Genomic DNA, 22,642 nt, shown 5'->3' with positions numbered 1-22,642 from the left:
CCCAGGACCCACATCTTAAAAGATCCCTCTTACTATACACAAACAACACAAACACACACACACACACACACACACACACACACACACACACACACACAAACATACAAACACACACATTCATTAAGAACTCATGGACAATATTCAATTCGCAGTGCTCTGGGTGCATCCTCACCGGAGAGGGAGGCCGCACCATCTCCCTCTGTCTCTCAAAAGTGGGGACCTCAGTCCACCCTCTCCCACTTTTGGACCATAAGAGGAGAGGTAAAGGAAGAAATTCAGCTGCAGAACCGGAGATGGACACACAGATATGCAGTAATATGCATCTGTTGAGGTGAGCACTGGCCCATTTGATGAAGGTGTCTACATATTGAATGGACCAAATTTCATGCAAGAATTGGTAATAGAGGTTTTGAAGGACTGAAGCAGTAAAGGGGGAAGATGAATTATACCCAATGATTGATCATTTGAAAATACAGTTCTGATTCTAGAAAAGTGTGGGGGGGGGAGATTGTATACTAAAGTAAATGGAGTAATATATCAGCAAAAGTGCCTCTGAGTAAAGGTACATGGCTGTTCTACTATATATATTACTGCATCATTTCTGTAACTTTGTGGGGAGTTTCTTGGATTTTTCTTCTTCCAAGATTTTATTTAAATTTGAGATTGTTAATATATAGTATAGTATTAGTTTCAGGAGTAGAATTCAGTGATTCATCACTTCCATATAATACCTAGCACTCACAAGTGCCCTCCTTAATGTCCATCACACATTTAACACATCCCCCACCCACCTTCCTCCCAGCAACCCTCAGTTTCTCCTCTATAGTTCAGAGTCTCTTATGGTTTGCCTCCCTCTTTGTTTTTATCTTATTTTATTTTTCCTTCTCTTCCCCTATGTTCATCTGTTTTCTTTCTTAAATTGCACATATGAATGAAATCATATGGTATTTGTCCTTTCCTGATTGACTTATTTCACTTAGAATAATACACCCTAGTTCAATCCACTTCTGTAACTGTGCAGTTACTTCCAAGTACGAAGTTAAAAACTGTATTCCTTAGGCAAAAATTGATTGTGCTGAACACAGCTTCTTCATTCATGTCCCTGATGATGAGTAATGTTGAGCATATTCTCATGCGTCTGTCGGCCATCTGGATGTCTTCTGCCCATTTTTTAATTGGATTATTTTATTTTTATTGTGTCCAAAAGGATATTCTTTTTTTTTTGCAATACATTTTTTTTTATTTTCAGCATAACAGTATTCCTTGTTTTTGCACCACACCCAGTGCTCCATGCAATCCGTGCCCTCTCTAATACCCACCACCTGGTTCCCCCAACCTCCCCCCCCCCGCTGCTTCAAACCCCTCAGATGTTTTCCAAAAGGATATTCTTAATAACAAGTTTTTCTTCTTTTTTGTCTTTAAACAAATAGATTAAATAGAGATTTTTTTAAGAGCAGTTTTAGGTTCACAGCAAAATTGAGCAAGAAGTGCAGAGAGTCTCCATACATCTACTAAAATCACACAGATGGACAGCCTTCTCCATGATCAATATCCTCCACCAGATGGTACTTAGTTACACAGGATGAACCTCTACAGACATTCTTATCACCCAAAGTCCATAGTTTACCTTAGGGTTCATTCTTGGTGTTCTCCAGTCTATGCCTTTTGTGAAATCTATGTGATGAGCACACCCCCTCATAGTACAGAAGAATTTGACACCCTTAAAATCATCTGAGTTTTGTCTATTGGTTCCTTCCTCTCCCCAGACCTTGACAACAATTGCTATTTTTAATGTCCTCATTGTTTTGACTTCTCCAGAATGGCTGTCATTGAATCCAGAGATCCAGTAGAGCCTTTGAAATCCCTTCGAGTCACCTGAGTCACTCAATGGGAGAAGCCTGGGCTCCTGAATGACTGGATGTGGTCAGGATGTGTCATTGACAGACCACTGGGAGCACCCTGCTCAGGGTCAATGTAACAATTATTTAAAATGTCCAGCAAGGAGGGGCATGTTATCTGTGATATTGTAGAAAAACTAGCTCAAGGTGATCATTCAAAGCAGTTGACTTTTATTCCATTTTGTTGTCATTTTTAAATCCTCCACAAAGAGGCACACATTCTTTGCCAATACTCTGTGAGAACACTCCTCCCCCCATGCCTCTCTCAACCCCCCAACATGTCAAAGAGCATCTCCCATGTCCTGGCCAACTGCATTGCACTGAGATATACTAACAATAAGCTATTATTTTTTTCATCCACTGAGATGAAGAAAAATAAAGACACATATGAAAAGAAAATTGGAGATATACATGTATTTTAGAGATAAAGGAAGAAGTTCGGAGACTCAGAAATGACTTCTTCAACCAAATGGAATAGATTGCTACTTGGTCCTATCTCTGAGCAGTGTATTATCCAAAAATGCACAGTCCAATAACTGAATAATGATTTTTCAAACAATTACTTTTAATTGCATTTTTTTACACATAGGAATATGCAGTGTGCAGCAATTCTCAAATCCTGTTTTCCTCTCTCTTCAGTTTCTCTACCTTTGTGGTTCTTACTCAAATATCTTTCTCAGGGAGAAAAGTAGGGTTTTTAGATTTTCTTATTAGAAGACAGCTGGTTTTACATATTTGTTTCAGTCTTAAACGTTGCAACATCCCATGTCATATAAACTCTGAAAAATTTCACTGTACATTTGTGAGAGAATGAGAGTAACCTGGGAGAAAAATCTTAATATTATTATTAAAATAGGTTTTCTTCCCAGGACCCCTGGAAAAGTCTTGGGGGGTCCCCTCAGCAGTCCCTGGAACCACTGCAGTATGTATATATGTGTGTATATATAGTAAAATTTCTCCTCTGCATATGAAAAAGATGAAACTCAAAGAAGACTCTTAACTTCGAAGGTTAAACACATGTAGGGGATTCCAGAAAGACCAAAACCATTACTTAACATCATGATTATTACTTCAACAAATGAATAGAGAAAACCTCATGGTTATATGAATAAAGTTATTTGATAAAATCTGGTGATAGCTCTTATTAAAAATTCTAAGTAAAGAGAGAAAAAACTAGCTAGAACCCCCAAAAAATTCAATTCCAAAGTCAACAGCAAACAATACTCCAAAATAACGAGTGTTAAAAGATACTTCCATGAAAATCAGGGAAACAAAAATGCCTGATATATTCGTTGTTTGTCAACATTGATTTGTAAATCCTAAGTGTCACATTAAAATAAGAAGACAAAATGAGCATTAATATTTCCAAAGTTGAGATAAAACACTTTCATTTGCAGACAGTGCAATTCTTTCACCAGGAGACATGAGACATGCTCACAAAGTACCACTGGAAGTATTAAAATAATATGATGAGATACTTTGTAAATGGTTAGATACTTGCTTAATCTATACAAATAGAACAGCCAATATGCTGTATGAGAGAGCCAGTGAGAATTTTACAGGGAAGAAGATATATCCCATTTGCAAAAGTAGCAAAATCATAAAATACCTAAGAACAAATCTAATAAGTAGGATACATACAGTGTCTCTGGACAGTAATTATACAAATGCCAACCTTTCCAAAAATGATATATAAAAGTAATACACTTTAAATTGGATTCCCTTGGAGCTTAGCAGGAACTAGACACAATTATTTTAACATAATGGAAGAATATGCATCTGAAAATGGTCATGAAGATTAGGAAGACCACTGAATGGTGACTTGCTGGATCAGATACTGAAACTAACTGAAAAAGAATTCACCTTGATCCAGATTAGTGTTGGGACAGAAATAGACACCATAATGTGGAACATAATGGAGAACTCAAAAATGGATCCACATTTTCCCAACCTCACTTAGTGAATAAGCTCTCTTTTCCCAATGATTTAAATCTCACCATTATCTCTGATATGGAGAATCAGGGGACATTCTCATATAAGCTATTGACCCCCTATTTTTAAGCTGTTTCAGGGAGTGCAGTTCCATTAGTGGTTTACATACTACATAAGGCTGCTTCTACCTCATTCATTCTACTTTTTGCAAAATGCTGTTTTGCGAATAATAGGCATATTTTTCTTGGGGAACTTTGTGTCATTTTTTCAAATATGAAAACCAATCTAGATAGAATGTCAACCCATTGAATTTATAGTTTGATCAATGTACACACAAAATGGACCCATGTATATAGGGAACTGAATATATAACACGAACAACAGCATTCAGTAGTTAAAGAAACTATCTTTGGGGCAGACATTGCTAATAAGCATCTGGAAGAAAGAAAACATTACTTCGACCTATATGAATATGAAAAAAAAATTGAAACTGGCTTTAAGATTAAAATGTAAGACCTTAGGAACTTCAGCTAAATAGTTGGAGTGGAAGCCAGATTGCTTCCGCATGAGGAGTGAATGGAAGGTGAAAAGTCAACACTCTCCAGGACCTTGTGATAGTTGTACAATATGTTGGTCAACAGAGCAGAACAGTTGTGCTATTTCCTGGAAGATTGTTCCCTAGAATTATTTATTTTGTTTTAACAGCTTTATTGAGGTATAATTGACATAGAATAAACTGCACATATTTAAAGTGTTTGATTTAATAGATTTTTTTTTATTTTCAGCATAACAGTATTCATTGTTTTTGTACCACACCCAGTGCTCCATGCAGTCTGTGCCCTCTCTAATACCCACCACCTGGTTCCCCCAACCTCCCACCACCCCCACCTCTTCAAACCCTTCAGATTGTTTTTCAAAGTCCATAGTCTCTCATTGTTCACCTCCCCTTCCAATTTCCCCCAAATGCCTTCTCCTATCTCCCCATGATTTAATAGATTTTGACATATATCTCTCCCCCTTACCTTTATTTTATTTTATTTTTTTATTATGTTATGTTAGTCACCATATGGTATATCATTAGTTTTTTTTAAATTTTTTATTTCTTTTCAGTGTTCCAGAATTCATTGTTTATGCACCACACCCAGTGCTCCATGCAATACGTGCCCTCCATAATATCCACCACCAGGCTCACACAAACTCCCACCCTCTTCCCCTCCAAGACCATCAGTTTGTTTCTCAGTGTCCACAGTCTCTCATGGTTCGTCTCCCCCTCCAATTTCCCCCAACTACCTTCTCCTCTCCATCTCCCCATGTCCTCCATGTTATTCCTTATGCTCCACAAATAAATAAAACCATGTGATAATTGACTCTCTCTGCTTGACTTATTTCACTCAGCATAATCTCTTCCACTCCCGTCCATATTGATACAAAAGTTGGATATTCATCCTTTCTGATGGAGGCATAGTACGCCATAGTATATATGGACCATATCTTCTTTATCCATTCGTCCTTTGAAGGACATCTTGGTTCTTGATGTAGTGTTCCATGATTCATTATTTGCATTTAACAACCAGTGCGTGTTGCAACATGTGTCCCCCCATCCTCTCCCCTATGAAACCCTCAGGTTTTTTCCCAGAGTTCATAGTGTCTCATGGTTCATCTCCCTGTCTGATTTCCCCCCCCTCCATCTTCCCTTCCTTCCTCTAACATCTTCCATGCTATTCCTTATGTTCCACATATAAGTGAAACCATATGATAATTGTCTTTCCCTGCTTGACTTATTTCACTTAGCATAATCCCCTCCAAATTACACCTCTCTCCCTCACCTCCTTCAGATCAGTGATGAAAGGTTATCTACTCAGTATCCACCTGAGGTCCACCTCCTCCTGTCCACCCTACTTAAACCATTTTTAATTTATCTCCTTGGCACTTGATTTTTTTCTCCATGGCACTTACTACCTTCTAATATACCATCTATTTTGCCTTGTTATTTGATTTATTCTTTCTCCCCCCTTGATAGAATATAAGCTTTAAGACAGCACAGATTTTTGCCTGTTATCTTTACTGAGATATACTCGGTGTCAAGAAAAATGCTTAACATGAAACTGGAACACTGAAAAAATAAAATAAATTTTTAAAAAATCATAACAATCCAACTTACCCTAAGGCTCTTAGCAATATTACTCCAAAAAGAACTTGTGTCCCAAGTTCTTGGGAATGGAGATTCCCCATGGCTTATGATAAAGAAAAGAATTATGGAATTTCACTTAAAAGCCAACATGGGTGGAGAAGGGATAGATGTGGGAGTGTCAAATGGATGAAACAGATGCTGCATCCTGTTCATCAGTTGACATTTAAATGAGCATACTCATGGGAACACAGAAAAGCAAGTGTTTTTCCTGAAGTTTAGGGTTATGGCCACAGAGGAGTAAGGGCAGATATGGATGCTCAGCTCTTATGGAATAAGTGTGCTCTTATGGAACAAGATATCTCCCTTCCAGGGACAATGACCTAAGCTCCACATCCTTCTTCTGGTTGACTGCATCCACCTTGATCACCTGGACAACTTCTGTTCACCCTTCAAGTCTCATTGATGACCTGACATCTTGTTTAGGAACCTGGGATTGAACTTCCTACAAACATTAGTATAGTCCCCTCTCTCTTCAATTCCCTCTCCTTTTTGACTCCTGGTGTTTACTAGAATATGTAACAAGCAGAGAGGAGGCATACACAATTTTGGTATCAAAGCACTCAAGAAATGAAGTAATGGGAGATTAAAGGGGGAGTTGTGATTGCTTTCACAGTGTTTACTCTAAGCCCTCATGGTCCATGGCATATGCTCCAAGGCTGTGCTTGGAGAAATCAAGGGACCAAAGAAACCACTTAAATAATCACCACATTCAAACCTCAGCAAAGTATTCGTCGAACATTCTCTCCCATTCTAAGTGTGTTTGCCCAGTTCAGAGGGAAAACATTTTATTAAAGGCCTTGTCACCCCTCTATTTCAAAAAAAAAAAAAAAAAAAACGCCTAGTCCTGGTTTAAATCTCATTTATGTTACTAAAATTGACCTAATTTCACAAGCTTCTCTCCATTTGTCTTTTTTAACCATCCCACTCTGCACATCTTGAGTGGAAGATGCTTAATATTTAATCACTTTTTTTCATGAACCTAGTCAGCATAGATTATGTGCTCAATCATGATTAATTAATAGAATCAATTTGGACAATCAGTTCTGTAAGAAGAAATTAGGACGTTACATTCCCTAGCTGGAGATGGTTGATCTCTCTCACTAACCACTCATTCTTCCTAGATATTTAAAAAAAAAAAAGAACTGGGACTCTGATCCTTGCATCTCCTACCTAGGGAATGAGACAAAAGAGGTGTGGAATTAAAGAAATCCCCAGGGGCGCCTGGGTGGCTCAGTGGGTTAAAGCCTCTGCCTTTGGCTCAGGTCACGATCCCAGGTTCCTGGAATCAAGCCCCACATCAGGCTCTCTGCTCTACATGGAGCCTGCTTCCCTTCCTCTCTCTCTGCCTGCCTCTCTGCCTACTCGTGATCTCTGTCTGTCAAATAAATAAATAAAATCTTAAAAAAAGAGAGAGAGAAAAGAAAAGAAATCCCCAGAGACACTTTGAGGTCACTTCCAGAGAGGATTTCTGTCATGGGCTCAAGGAACCCAGGAGTTGGAGTAGAAGAAACTGGTCCAAAGTGCCTGTATATAGCTTCACCCAATCTGGGTTTCACCTGGTTGCACTTTTAGTCCCTGCCCCAGAAGTCCATGTTGTTCATGCTGTACAGTTCCAGCACAGCCTTCCTCTGTTTTGACCCTGTGCAAAGTTTTTGAAGGTTGACTGTTACTCTAGCATGGTTACATTTTTCATCTTCATTTCATACCCCCCAAGAAGCTTCCCTGAATGTCCCCAGCAGAGGGGGTCATTTTCCATGTTCCCATAACACATAAAGCACTGTCTTTGCTGGGCTTCTGTGGGTCCTAAAGACACTACTTCTACAACCACAGCAAGAGGTGACGTCAAAAGCTGAGAAAACATGACTTCTGCCTTCTGCCCACCTTTAATCTCACATCAGTGCCTTCCACTGGAGCAATACACCAGGCATTACTGGCAAAAGAATCTGGGACGTGTAACTCACAGACCTTCAGTTTAGCTATAGAGACATGAGTGGAACAAAGCAACTCTGGAACTAAGAAAACATAGAGTGTATCTGGCACATAGTGATTTAATCTACAGACCCTGGGTATTATAATTCAGCCTCATAGAGACCACTTGTCTGACCTATAGAAAAATGAATAGCTGGTAAGTTTCTTGCCTACAACATAATAAACATGACCTATTGGCATAATCAGCTATTGCACTGATAAGCTTTATTGGTCAATACCTATGTACTAGGTAATGCTGGGATAAGAAAAGTCCCCTGAGGTCTTATGTCTTATGTCTTACACCCAGAGTGGCAGATCTACAATGAGAGATTTGGGGAAGATGTTAAAACAGCATGTACATAAATATTAGAGCATAATGGAGAATAAGAAGATCAATAGCACAAACTATTTTTCTTGTCCACTTCACTACAAAAGACTATTCAAGAAGTTAGGTCTTTGTGGTAAGCAACATATAAAGGTCAGCAAACTAAAAGGTCTTGAGAATACTACAGTGAGTATTATTTCATCCATTTCCTGGAACATCTCATAAGCCCAGAGGTTATTTGGCTTCTAATTGGTGCAACTCTTCCAAAATTTAGAAATAACTTTACCCAATCTGTTGATGATACCACAGGGTAACTGCTTTCCTCCCTGGGCCAAAGATGGAGAAAATCTAAGTGGCATCTGAGTACCATTTATTTAAGTGTCTGCAGAGGACTCAAATGCCCACTTTGGGGGAGGTACCTTTGATGAGGTTGTAGCTTCCTTTCCCCAAGTTTCTCTTTCATGTGTGAGGCTGACTTATAATGAGGAGCACATACCTCAGGGATGGACCAGCACACCTGTCTGACTGTGGGGATGGTCAAAGAGTTGTTAGCACCTGGCTTGAGTGCTACAAGGCAGCCCCTCTGGAACTGCTCGCTGTAACATCTATTACTCAGACAGAACACATCAATTGTGACAGAGTCTCACTAGCCTTGACTCCAGCTTAAAAGGAGCTTGGGGTGAGAGGAGAGTCCCTGACATTTAAGTGTCTTCTCATGGCAGAAGAAAACTGCTGGAGTCCTACATGGAAATCTCCTGAGCCCATGATAATTTCATATGTACAGTGCTTCACAGCTCATTTTAATGCAGCCTGTAATTTTTTAAGAAGGTTTAAGCCACTGTAGCTTCTTAGTTGTGATTTATTTAGTCTGTAATTTGTCACTCAAATTAGGTATGACCTTCTCAGAGCCCAGGGATTTGGGTACAAGATGTGATTGTAATTTGATGTTTAAGTCTTTGCAAATCTGCCAGAAAATTTGTCTCATACATTAAGACTCTTTGTCTTATTCTATATTGGAACAGAATTCTCACAAAGAGTCTGAATACAGGAGCAAATGGAGTAACTCGCCAGTGATAGGTGGGTCTGGGTAAATGTGAACATATCTTCTACTAGGGTACATAACATTGCATAATCCTTATAAATTTCTAGTTATTTTCAAAGACAAAGTTAACGCTTGTATTGCTGAGGCAAAATGGGATGAACAAACTTCTCCCTTCCCAGGAAGGAAGGGTCAAATCATTCTGGGAGAGTACCTGATACAGCTGGGCCATGGGAGGACCCCAGTGATGGGTGATGATATATGAAGTCAATGTGCAGTTGGATGAAGGGTCCTCAAACTCTGCCTTGTGTCTGAAATGACCCCTGGATTGGATTCCCAGCATTATGAAATGCACAAGTAGGGCAGTGCATACAATGAGAAACTGTTATGGAAAATTCTGGAGTAACCAAGCGTTTCTGATTTTTTCTTCATTCCTTATCTCATATATGACACAGAAAAGAGATTTAGATACTTTCGGACCATCGTGTTATGGCAACATTTGGCAAACAGGTGTCAGAAACAATCTCTGATGCCCAGTGGCCTTTTCCATGATATGAGCTTCTTTTAGCAGCTCACAGCTTATAGCAAGAGTCTGAGCATGTGTTATGGGTATGAAGGTTGCTGGCAGATGATGGGTGGGGGTAGTGGATGGCTTGGTCAGCTCACACATTTCCCTGAGGACCCTCAGAGCAAAAACCTCAGAGGCTCAACAGTGCACAAGGACAAGGGAAGGAATAATAAAATGGTTTTGTGGAGTGTGTAAGATAAGGCACAGTGGTGATTTGGGTGCCTTCAAAGATGCTTGCAGCTTTGGATAAAGATAGATATATTTTGATTTTTGATACTTCTTAAATCTATGATATAAAATGTTATTGATAAATATATCCTTTCAAGAGCTGAATGAGGCCCTTTTTGGTTTTGTATATCGTGAATATAAGTTGTTGCTAAATTGAGACAGTATTATTCAGGTTTTTCCTCTTTATAGTTGCAAACCCTAAAAATACTCCTCACATGAATGTACAGATGGAAAAAGAGTGAGTCTATGGCAGTGATGTCACTTGATTCTTTGAATTCCCCTAAGTACCAACTAAAAATGACATTTTGGTGTCTCGCTATGAATTATTTTTTTAAAGATTTTATTTATTTATTTGACAGAGAGGGAGAGATATCACGAGTAGGCAGAGCAGCAGAAGGGGGGGTGTGGGGGAAGCAGGGTCCCCGCTGACCAGAGAGCCCAATGCGGGGCTCGATCCCAGGACCCTGAGATCATGGCCTGAGCTGAAGGCAGAGACTTAACCCATAGAGTCACCCAGGCATCCCACTCCAAATTATTTTTATTAAATTTTTTTTATTTTTTTATAAACATATAATGTATTTTTATCCCCAGAGGTATAGGAGAGGGGGGGTGGGGTTATGGCCACTCCAAATTATTTTTAATGATTTATCATCCCCAGCTAAATCAAGTCATTTGATGGTATCCAAAGCAAGGAATTAGAAACCTCTTCCTATAAAGGGGAGATGAACCATGAGAGACTATGGACTCTGAAAAACAATCTGAGGGTTTCGAAGGGGCGGGGGGTGGGAGGTTGGGGGAGCCAGGTGGTGGGTATTAGGGAGGGCACATATTACATGGAGCACTGGGTGTGGTGCATAAACAATGAATTCTGTTACACTGAAAAGAAATTAAATTTAAAAAAAAGGAAAAAAAGGAAACCTCTTCCTATAGAAAAATATGTGGACCACAAAATATTACTTTCAGTTGTTTTTTGGAGTCTAGAGATTTGTACACACAGTGTCAATGCTGTGTAAGATCTGAGGGGTGACAGAGAAGCCTCTGTCCTTATAAATTGGAACAAGAATGTTTATTACAGGGGAATTGGGACATGATAACCAGTGTGAACACATGATATAGCCCTTGTGACACTATTTGTGGACCTTATGATCCAGAAGTGCTGTCTTAAATCTTTCATGTCCCATGTGTATGTTAGGTGCTTAAAGACTTAGCCCCAGAGAACCCTGGGATTTCACCCAAAAGGACACATGTGACTAGTGTCTCCTGCTGTGAACAGGAGCCCAGAGACCTTGTGTGGCTTGGGGATAACTAATATCTATCCCCACCCACCACTCTCCTATACCTTTAGTTCCAGTACTCAGTGTTTAGGAGTTTAAAATTACAAAAGCCACTTCAATGTGATAATAAAACAACAAATTAAGTGACTGAAAAGTATTGTGGGAAAATTTTTAACCAAGAGAAACTCCATTTTAACGTGAGAGAAATCTCAAAGAGACTAAAGCCAAATTCTGAAGCACACTGTGTTCCCATTTAGGATAAATAAACATTCCTCATTGGTAGAGTCAGGTACATTCAGGTTGAGATTTGATTTGGGAGAGAGCTGATTTATTTTGTTTGACATTTTCCTTGTATATTTTCCTTTTGTTACATAAGCGTGACAACTGACCTTACTGCCAGATGGTGTTATGAGCGTTTTTCCTGTAGTAATTCATTTATCCTAACATAAATCCTATGAGGTAGGCACTGTTGTGATTAACTTATTTTGTAGACGAGGAACCAGGCTAAGAGGGTCAGCATCTTGCTGATGTGCCCACAAGTAGAAAGTACAACAGCTGAGCTTGAACCCAGTAATCAGACCCTAAAGTTGGGCCCTTACACACTGCTCGCACTATTCAATGAATGAATACATTCTGCTTTGAAACACCCAGCACTTCAAGATCTAACACACAGTGTAAAACTTCCCAGTGAGGACTCTGATGTGAGCTGGATCAGATTTGTAAAGTAATTTGAGAAAAGTAGACTTCCTTAAATGTTCTGCTATTTCCTTCGGGAACAAAGTGTGTGCCTCTATTTTTTTTTTTTTAGTTTTTTTTTAATTTTTTATTTTTTCAGCATAACAGTATTCATTATTTTTGCACCACACCCAGTGCTCCACGCAATCCATGCCCTCTACAATACCCACCACCTGGATCCCCCAACCTCCCACCCCCCGCCCCTTCAAAACCCTCAGATTGTTTTTCAGAGTCCATAGTCTCTCGTGGTTCATCTCCCCTTCCAATTTCCCTCAACTCCCTTCTCCTCTCCATCTCCCCTTGTCCTCCATGCTATTTGTTATGCTCCACAAATAAGTGAAACCATATGATAATTGACTCTCTCTGCTTGACTTATTTCACTCAGCATCATCTCTTCCAGTCCCGTCCATGTTGCTACAAAAGTTGGGTATTCATCCTTTCTGATGGAGGCATAATACTCCATAGTGTATATGGACCACATCTTCCTTATCCATTCGTCCATTGAAGGGCATCTTGGTTCTTTCCACAGTTTGGCGACTGTGGTTTTTTAAGATTCTTTTTTAGATCTATAAGTAAAATTTCATGATTTGATCCTTAAGGTTTTGCATATTTCCACTTAGGTCATTCCAATGTATTCTTGCTGCTGCTATTGTTCTGTTGACAGTGGCATCATTTTTTTCATGATGTTGAGTGGTATTCACAGGTTTATAAGAAAGTCATTGATGTTTACATGCTGATCTTATATTCAGCTACATAATGAGCTTTTACCAGTTCTAATACTTTTTTCCAGTAGATCATCTTATATTTTCTTGCCTTGACCAACTATCTAACCAAAGGACCTGTAGGGAGGACTACAATGGTATGTTTCCAGCTATCATCAGCCCTCTCTTATTGTGATGACGGGATTTTTATTGCATGATATTTTACTTCCCACAGCCCCTGGCAACCACCATTTACTCTCTATTTCTATGAAATTGACTACTTTAGGAACCTCATATTAGTGGAATCATACAGTATTTTCTCTTTTTACTGGCTTCTGTCCCTTAGTGCACTGTCCTCAAGGTTTACCTATGTTGTAGCACGTGACAGGCTTCCCTTGTTTTATACATCTGAATGTGAATAACCCTACATTACATATATGTACCACATTTCCTTTATCTAGTCATCAGCCCATAAACCTTGGGTTCTTTCCCCTCTTGGTTATTGTGGATAATGCTGCTATAAACATGAGTATGCAAAAATGTGTTTGAGACTCTCCTTTCAATTATTTTGCACAGGGACTAAGAGGTGAACTCAATTAATCATATTAACTTTCCCTTTAATTTTTGGAGGGATTTACAGGCTCTTTTCCTCAGAGGCTCCACCATTTTCCATTCCCACCTAAATGCACAAGGGTTCTTATTGCTCCACATCCCTACCAACATTTGTTCTCTCTCTCTCTCTCTCTTTTTTTCTTTTTACATTAGCTGTCATGATGGGTGTGAAAAGCCCATGTGATTTTGACATGAGATCTGAAACCCAGCATGGAAGCACTAGTGCCAAATAAACCTAGATGTGTCTCACCCCACCCACCATTCTGCCCCCACATCTCACAGAGTACAATGCAAACCCTACTTGGTTTGACCTATCCCGTCTCTGCAGTCACAAACCCTTCCCTCTGCCACCATGCACTGTCGTATGTAATATGTATTTCAGGGTAAACTAGGTACCTGATACTCCCATGAAACTTGGTTTGTGCCCTCTCATCTCCCCTCATGCTGTGTCCTTGGGATCCCTCCTCCAGCCATTTCCTCCAGTCAGAATTCTATTTACCCTTGCATGGCTCTCCCATATCCTCCTCTGGATAACCAGAGTGACTTCCCAATGCCTTTAGTAAGAATTTCCAACACCTTGCCTGTGTTTCCATAGAGCAAGATGCTCATAATTGGACACAGGCAGAGGAAGAGCCCCTGTGGGAAGCTCTATTGCCTGGATCCTGATGACTCTGAGATGTGACCCTTCCAGGTGACAAGTAAAACTAAGAAGGAGCTTCTTCTTCTCCATGTAGGGCCTGATTTGACTTGAAATACCTTGATATTTTTAAAATTTTATTTCTTCAGTGTTTGAAGATTCATTGTTTATGCATCACACCCATTGCTCAATGCAATACAAGCTCACCACCAGGTTCACCCAACCCCCCACTCCCCTCCCCTCCAAAACCCTCAGTTTTTTTCTGAGTCCACAGTCTCTCATGGTTCCTCTCCCCTTTCCAATTTCCCCCAATTCACTTATCCTTTCCTTCTCCTAATGTCCTCCTTGTTATTCCTTATGCTCCATAAGTAGGTGATATTTTTTTAAAATATTAGCTTAGAATAGGAAAGTAGTATTAGGGAGGTAGTCTTCCTCTTCTCATTGTCTTCTCTTGGGATACAAAAACCACTCATTCCTCCCACTAGGGTCGCCATAGTACTAATCTTTCTCCCTATTCCCAAGGGGATAGTTGGCATAGCAGGTATCTATTTACACTGAAGATGCACCCTAACCAGGTTTCATGGTTTGCTGATTCATATTCAATCATTTATCCCAAGAATATTTAATTTTCCTTTCCTGTGTGCCAGGCACTATGCTAAATAAAGATGAGCAAAACCAGAAACTGCTCCTGCAGTACAGGACCTAACATCCAGGAGGGGCTTGCATCAATTAATTGATTATATTTTTGTACAAGTACAACCTCAGATTTTGCTACAAAGGGGAGGTGCGTGTTGCCAGCAATGCTTATGAACAGGAACTTTGGGAGGATTTTGTTTGTTTGTTTGTTTTATCTTTTCGGTGTTCCAAGATTCATTGTTTATGCACCACACCCAGTGCTCCATGCAATATGTGCCCTCCTTAATACCCACCACCAGCCTCACCTAACCCCCACTCCCCTCCCCTCCAAAACCATCAGTTTGTTTCTCAGAGTCCACAGTGTCTCACGGTTCGTCTCCCCCTCTAATTTCTCCCAACTCACTTTTCCTTTCTTCTCCTAATGTCCTCCATGTTATTCCTTATGCTCCACAAGTAAGTGAAACCATATGATAACTGACTCTCTCTGCTTGACTAATTTCACTCAGCTTAATCTCCTCCAGTCCTGTCCCTGTTGATACGAAAGTTGGGTATTCATCCTTTCTGATAGAGGCATAATACTCCATTGTATATATGGACCACATCTTCTTTATCCATTCATCTGTTGAAGGGCATCTTGGCTCTTTCCACAGTTTGGCAATTGTGGGCATTGCTTCTATGAACACTGAGGTACAGATGGCCCTTCTTTTCCCTAAATTTGTATCTTTGGGGTAAATACCCAGTAGTGCAATTCTGGGTCATAAGGTAGCTCTATTTTTAATTTTTTGAGGAATCTCCACACTGTTTTCCAAAGTGGCTGCACCAACTTGGATTCCCACCAACAGTGTAAGAGGGTTCCCCTTTCTCCACATCCTCTCCAACATTTGTTGTTTCCTGTCTTGTTAATCTTTGCCATTCTAACTTATGTCAGGTGGTATCTTAATGTGGTTTTGATTTGAATTTCCCTGATGGCTAATGATGATGAACATTTTTTTCATGTGTCTGTTAGCCACTTGTATGTCTTTATGGAGAAGTGTCTGTTCATGTCTTTTGCCCATTTTCTGACATGATTTTTTTAAAAGATTTTATTTATTTATTTGAGAGAGAGGAAGAGAATGAGAGAGAGGGAGCATGAGAGGGGAGAGGTCAGAGGGAGAAGCAGACTCCCCACTGAGCAGGGATCCCAATGTGGGACTCGATCCTAGGACTCCAGGATCATGACCTGAGCCAAAAGCAGTCATTTAACCAACTGAGCCACCCAGGTGCCGCATTTTCTGACATGATTATCTGTTTTTGGGGTGCTGAGTTTAAGGAGTTCTTTATAGATCTTGGATATAAGCCCTTTGTCTATAGTGTCATTTGCAAATATCTTCTCCCATTCATGAGTTGCCTCTATTTCGTTGACTGTTTCTTTGGCTGTGCAGGTTTTTAATCTTGATGAAGTCCCAAAAGTTTGTTTTCGCTCTTTGAACAGGAACTTTGACCAAGTCATTGGGGTCTATGACACTGATGGATGGCGTGAGCACTCAGTGAGGAAGCTAGGGCTGGAAGCCAGGGCCATGGCCAGAGCACATGTTTATTTGGGCAGCACCAGGGAGGCTGTCTAGGTATAAGTAGCCCTAGGTTCCCCAGTCTCCTGATATAAGCTTCTAATTGCTCACCACTCACTAAAGCCGAAAACTTGAAGGAAAATACACCATGAGGCTATCCCTGAGTGTCCTACTGGTCATTCTGGCTCTTTACTGCTATGAAGGTGAGTGTCATTTCTCATCAGACTGGCACCAGCCCTGGTGAGTACCCCTCTCTGAACTAGGTGACCTTAAGTGGCTTTACTCCTTTTCCTCTACTTGTGAACTAACCTCCTGCCCCCACTCCCAACCCCAGGGTTAATTTTGTGAGTTGCCAACCCCCTGGAAGTTGTACAGCAAATTATTACAGACAAATTTTAAGAATTTCCACTGAGGCCTCCCTCCTTATCTGTGATTTCTGTTTCAGAAGCAAGAGAACATAAATTTAAGTGTGAATCATGGCTCTGCCACTTATCAGACCTTTGACCTTCAACAAAATGCTTTATCTCTCCAAGTCCTTTGTCATGGTTGGGTTTGACAGATACCACAAGAGAAGCTATAGTAGTGGAGTGAGATTAAGTCTGTCATGGTCTAGCTTTGGTGCTCAAGCCAGTATCTGGTACTTCCCAGACATTCTCCTTCCCAGAGTTTTTCAGGTGCCAGTTGAGTCCACAGATTTTTCACTCATGGATTCAGACTCATAAAATGATACAGTTGGAAGGGTTTGGGGAAAGTTTTCACTTCCAGAAGAGCCAGTGTTCTTTTAATATCTGATAATGAATCTTCAAGGGGGCTCTGAAATATACAGCATTCATTGTATCTACTAGTGAATAGATTTCACTGTATCTACCAGTCCTCCTGGTTTCCTAGGAGTGATACCAGTATTTTGTAGTAGAACATGTTCATTCTGAGGGGCAGAATTTCTGCTTATCTTGATTAATTCTAGCCATCCATTCCACAATGTCTGCTTAACCTTGAGACTAACCCAACTCTTCTTCAGTCTTTCTATTTCATCTGGCTTTCTAAACATCCTCTTACTTCCTCCTTTGCCTCTGATTTAAACCTCTCTCAAATTCTTTGCATGGTGTGACATCTGATCAGGGGTCAGATCAGATCCTGACAGGATACCTCCCTGCCTACAGCATGGTTACAAAGACATGAGGTGTAGAGAATCCACACTAGGAAAAGTGGTCACTTTAGGTCTCCACACAATTCCAGAAGGATCAGGAAAGAGCCCCATTCCCTGTCTCCCACCCTCTCTAAGGAATTCTGCACATCCATACAAGAATAACAGAGCTGGTCATTGCTTTGTGTATGAGCTTTAAATGTGTTCAAACTGCTTACCTGGGGGTTTGTGTTTATATGCGTGTGTTTAGCTTTTTAACCATATCTGCATTCAATAACATAATCTTACTCTTTATTTTTTAATAGCAGATGATTTATTTTAACTTACTTTAAATAAACACAGAAAATAAGTAGATTTTTAAAAATAAATAAATAAAAATAAAAATTTAAATAAATATGAGTACAGGGACATCCATTAAGAGACCCTTTGCTGGAGATACCTAATAATTAACTAAATGAGAGGCCATTCCTGATGTTTGGCCTTCTGAGCTCTGAATTTTTTTTATTATTATATTATGTTAGTCACCATACAGTATGTCATTGGTTTTTGATGTAGTTTTCCAAGATTCATTGTTTACGTGTAACACCCAGTGCTCCATGCAATGCATGCCCTCCTTAATAACCATCACTAAGCCAATCCATCCCCCCATCGTACCCTCACCTTTAAAACCCTCAGTTTGAGGGCACCTGGGTGGCTCAGTGGGTTAAAGCCTCTGCCTTCAGCTCAGGTCATGATCCCAGGGTCCTGGGATCAAGCCCTGCATCGGGCTCTCTACTCAGCGGGGAGCCTGCTTCTTCCTCTCTCTCTCTGCCTGCCTCTCTGCCTACTTGTGATTTCTGTCTGTCAAATAAATAAAATCTTCAAAAAAAATAAAATAAAAAAATAAAACCCTCAGTTTGTTTCTCAGAGTCCACAGTGTCTCATGGTTCATCTCCCCCTCCTCCATGCTATTCCTTATGTTCCACAAGTAAGTGACACCGTCTGATAATTGACTATGCCAAGTGAAATAAGTCAAGCAGAGAAAGTCAGTCTTATTATTCTGTCTCAAAGTAGGATCTTCCACCATATAAAGAGTGTGACCTGCTCTTCTCCAGATCAACCCACCCCTTCTCTGCTCTCTGGAAAGACCTGACTCTACCATTCACTTAACAATTGATTACTAAAATCTCCTCTAACCCAAAATCCAAGACAAAAACAAGGTGTCATTCTATTCAGGCAAAACTTAATTGTTTGAAATATAATGAAAGTAAATTCCAGAAAACCAGGAGAGTCTTGGAAAGAAGGGAATGTGATTTTAAAAAGATAAAAACTGAACTAGGTATCAGTAAGCCTATATTCTAGTCCTAGATCCTCTGAGTGCTCTTCAATATGAAGTCACAGGTTCCCTGTTCACCCATTGTCATTGGTGCTATGGTGGGAGGGGATCATATAACCTTTCCATTTCTGTCTAGTTCTAACATCAGGAAACCATGGGGGAAAATTGACTTTCCTTATATTGATTGTATTTCTTTTTCTTCACCAGCCAATGCAATGACCTGTCCAGACTTAGCAACTGATATGTCAGGCTTCCTTCTTCAAAACAAAATCGTGTACAAGAAAATGCTTCAGAAATATAACGCACCTCCAGAAGTTATTGAGGCCAAGATGAAAGTGAAGGCCTGCACAGATGAAATGTCCCTTGTGTCCAGAATGCTAGTTGAGAAGACATTGGTAATTCCTTTCTTCTTTGTGTATAGAGCTTCTGCTCAGCTAAGCAGCCAGGAAGGAAATAAAGGTGCTGCTCTGTCAGGGGCACAGGTAGTGGAGGTAGCTGCCTCCCTGCTCACTGCTGATAGGATGACCAGTGGCCCCAGGGTAGACAATATTATACCTGGGGAGCTATACAAAGGCTGCACAGAGAATCTGGGAAGTTTTTCCTTCTCAGGTCACTTCCCTGAATACCAGGTTCCCCATAGTGTCCTGAGGAGGAGGATACCTGGGGCCCCAAGCAGTGATGTTGAAGGACCAAAGTCTGGCTGCCTCCTTACCTGGGAGCTTTCCTGAGGGCAAGATCCCCCCTCTGAGTGGACATAGTCACAGGGGAATCCCAGGGGCATGTTGGGAGGGTTGAATGGAGAGACAGCTGGAAAGGAGGGAACTCAGACCTCTGTCAGCTTGGAGGGCAGATGGCTGGGCACTCTGCCAGCTTCTGCAGACCAAGGCCTAACCCTCATATCTTAGCCTACTTCACCACTCCATGCCTACAACTCTCTCCCTTATCACACCCATGTCCAGCAAACCTCCTTCCACTATCTCCTGTAGTCACATGTGAGTGGGAAACACTTAAATTGTGTATTTGTCTAGAAATAAGATACTTGAAGGTGTCTCTCAGCCCATCCACTGCTGGATTTAGGTCATGAGGTTCAGTCACAAAGGCCCACAGGGACTGAGTGTTCAGTGCTGAGAAGACATGTGCGATCTGGCTGATTTTCCACACCCTGAATCTGGGACTCTCTTGAAAGCAGTATACCCAAAGTCCCCTCCCACCCCTATTCCAGTCTCTACCTCCCTATCTCCACTGCAGTGAAAAATTGGAGTCCTTCCCCCTGGCATAGCAAAGAAAAAAGTCCTGGGCTGCTCCTCCTTCCATTAGAAACCTGAGTCTTACTCTTGGGTCACCCCAGGCTTTAATTTGCCAGACTATGGAAATGGATTTTCCTGACTTGCATCATTGTTGTATTATGTCAGGTGTATTTAGTTTACCATCCTCCCTGGTATCCTGTCTTGTGCCCACTCTACTTGCCTTTTGTTGGCTGAAACTTCACAGACAAGGTCTTATGAGTAGAGTCTGTGTTAAGGTGTCATCCCCAGGAGCATCATGACTGAACTTCTCTCTCCTTTATCTGTTTCAGGGGGAAATCCTGATGAAATGTCCAGTGAATCTTATAAACTAATATATCTGTCTTGCAATAATCATCTATTCTGGAAAATGTAAAGGTTTCAACATCTTGCTTCAGTAAATCAGTTTCTCTGCACTTTTTTATTTATCTTGTTATTATCCCACAGTCTCTGGCCTCGAGTTAGGGTGTTCTTTATCATGAAGTGGTCACTGGGTGTTGTCAATAATAAATTTTGGAAAACTAATGTCCAGTTACTCATGGCACTCTGGGGAGTAGGGACCACAAGAGGAAATACTTGCTCAAGAATCATCATGCATCACTTTATAGATTTCCCATCACATGGCCATGAGTGAAAATGAAGTTTCAGGGTAATAAATGATACAAATATTCCTGCTATGGTTTTGTATGGAGGATACCCATGGCCTAACTGTCTGGCAGTCACATGGTTCTCAACCAGAAGCACCACTAGTATTCTGTCCTTATCACAACCACAACCAACCTGCTCCATCCTCACACCTTCACTCTGGATTTGATCCTATGAATTCTCTAATATAATTTGTTTTCCATCTACTTCTCAATTTTTAGTGAATCTCCAGGGTTCATCCTTAAGTTAACTCTTTTTGAGTCTGCATGTGCGCATTGCTTATCAAGGTCCAGACCACTCAACACCTCAGGCTAATGCTTTTCCCTCACATTTTCCTGAGAGCTCCAGAAACAGCACCCAGCTGCCATCTGGAAAACTCCACTCAAGACTCCACAGTTACTTTAAAAGAAATGTAGAAAACTATATGCACTGCCTGCAGCAACCTGCTCTACCTTCCATGAGCCTCCCTTTTTCACCAAGACCACAAGCAATAAGGCACCTGATGCAGAAAATTTGGATTAGGGGTACCTGGGTGTCTCAGTCAGTTAAGCATCTGCCTTCAGCTCAAGTCATGATCCCAGGGTCCTGGGATCAAGCCCCGCATCAGGCTCTCTGCTCATCAGGAGCCTGCTTCTCCCTCTCCCTGCCACTCTCCCTGCTTGTGTGCTCTCTCTCTCTTTCTTTCTCTCTCTGTCAAATAAATAAATAAAATCTTTTATAAAAGAAAATTAGGATTAGTTTCCATTGGCTGCTGCAAAACACTATGATACATTTAGTGGCTTACACCAATTATTTTCTCAATGCTTGAATGACAGAATCCAAAGTCTATAACACTTTGCTGAAATCATTGTGCTCCCTCTGGAAGGCTGAGGTGAAAATCTATTCATGGCTGCTGATGGGTGGAAACCAACATTCCTTGTCTTATGTCCCATCACTCTGATCTCTGCCCTATGTGGTCCCATTCTCTTCTTCTTTTCTGTGTCTGTCAATCTCCCTCTATCTCCTTCATTTAAAATATATGGGGTTGTTCAGATATGGACCCACAACTCTATGGTCAAGTAATCTTCAACAAAGCAGGAAAAAATATACAGTGGAAAAAAGACAGTCTCTTCAATAAATGGTGCTGGGAAATTTGGACAGCTATGTATAGAAGAATGAAACTTGAACATTCTCTTACACCATACACAAAGATAAACTCGAAATTGTCTTTTATCCATTTCTATCAAAAGGCATCTATCAAAATCCTAGAGGAGAACATAGGCCGTAACCTCTTTGACATCGGCCACAGCAATGTCTTTCAAGACATGTCTCCAAAGACAAAGGAAACAAAAGCTAAAATGAACTTTTGGGACTTCATCAAGATCAAAAGCTTCTGCACAGCAAAGGAAACAGTCAACAAAACAAAGAGGCAACCCACGGAATGGGAGAAGATATTCTCAAATGACACTACAGACAAAGGGCTGATATCCAAGATCTATAAGGAACTCCTCAAACTCAACACTCAAAACACAGATAGTACATCAAAAATGGGCAGAAGACATGAACAGACACTTCTCCAAAAAAGACATACAAATGGCTAACAGACACATGAAAAATGGTCACCATCATTAGCCATCAGGGAAATTCAAATCAAAACCACATTGAGATACCACCTGACACCATTACCCTATGACCCTGCAATTGCACTACTGGGTATTTACCCCAAAGATACAAATTTAATGAAAAGAAGGGCCATTTGTACCCCAATGTTCATAGCAGCAATGGCCATAGTTGCCAATTGTAGAAAGAGCCAAGATGCCCTTCAACAGATGAATGGATAAAGAAGATATGGTCCATATATACTATGGAATATTATGCCTCCATCAGAAAGGATGAATACCCAACTTTTGTGTCAACATGGATGGGACTGGAGGAGATTATGCTGAGTGAAATAAGTCAAGCAGAGAGAGTCAATTATCATATAG

At 40.5% G+C, this 22,642-nt stretch overlaps 1 protein-coding gene across 1 annotated transcript; it reads left to right on the top strand.

The window, feature by feature from the left end:
• The first annotated feature begins 16,439 nt into the window (after nt 1–16,439).
• LOC111149502 (secretoglobin family 1D member 1-like) lies at nt 16,440–20,368 on the top strand. The gene is made up of 3 exons (XM_022506601.1): nt 16,440–16,494; nt 18,958–19,145; nt 20,327–20,368. Exons 1-3 carry the CDS (start codon nt 16,440–16,442, stop codon nt 20,366–20,368), a joined length of 285 nt encoding a protein of 94 aa, XP_022362309.1.
• The last annotated feature ends 2,274 nt before the right edge of the window (nt 20,369–22,642 follow it).

Source organism: Enhydra lutris, unplaced genomic scaffold (genome assembly GCF_002288905.1).
Source record: "Enhydra lutris kenyoni isolate GAN:26980312 unplaced genomic scaffold, ASM228890v2 scaffoldscaffold22, whole genome shotgun sequence".
Taxonomy (NCBI): Eukaryota; Metazoa; Chordata; class Mammalia; order Carnivora; family Mustelidae; genus Enhydra; species Enhydra lutris.
Note: the sequence above shows the minus strand (reverse complement) of the source record. Positions and strands in the feature narration are given on the sequence as shown.

Coding starts and splice junctions, on each gene's coding strand:
- LOC111149502 (XM_022506601.1), top strand. CDS start 16,440: ATGAGGCTATCCCTGAGTGTCCTACTGGTCATTCTGGCTCTTTACTGC. Junction 16,495..18,957: donor GGCTCTTTACTGCTATGAAG/GTGAGTGTCATT, acceptor TTTCTTCACCAG/CCAATGCAATGACCTGTCCA. Junction 19,146..20,326: donor TGCTAGTTGAGAAGACATTG/GTAATTCCTTTC, acceptor TATCTGTTTCAG/GGGGAAATCCTGATGAAATG.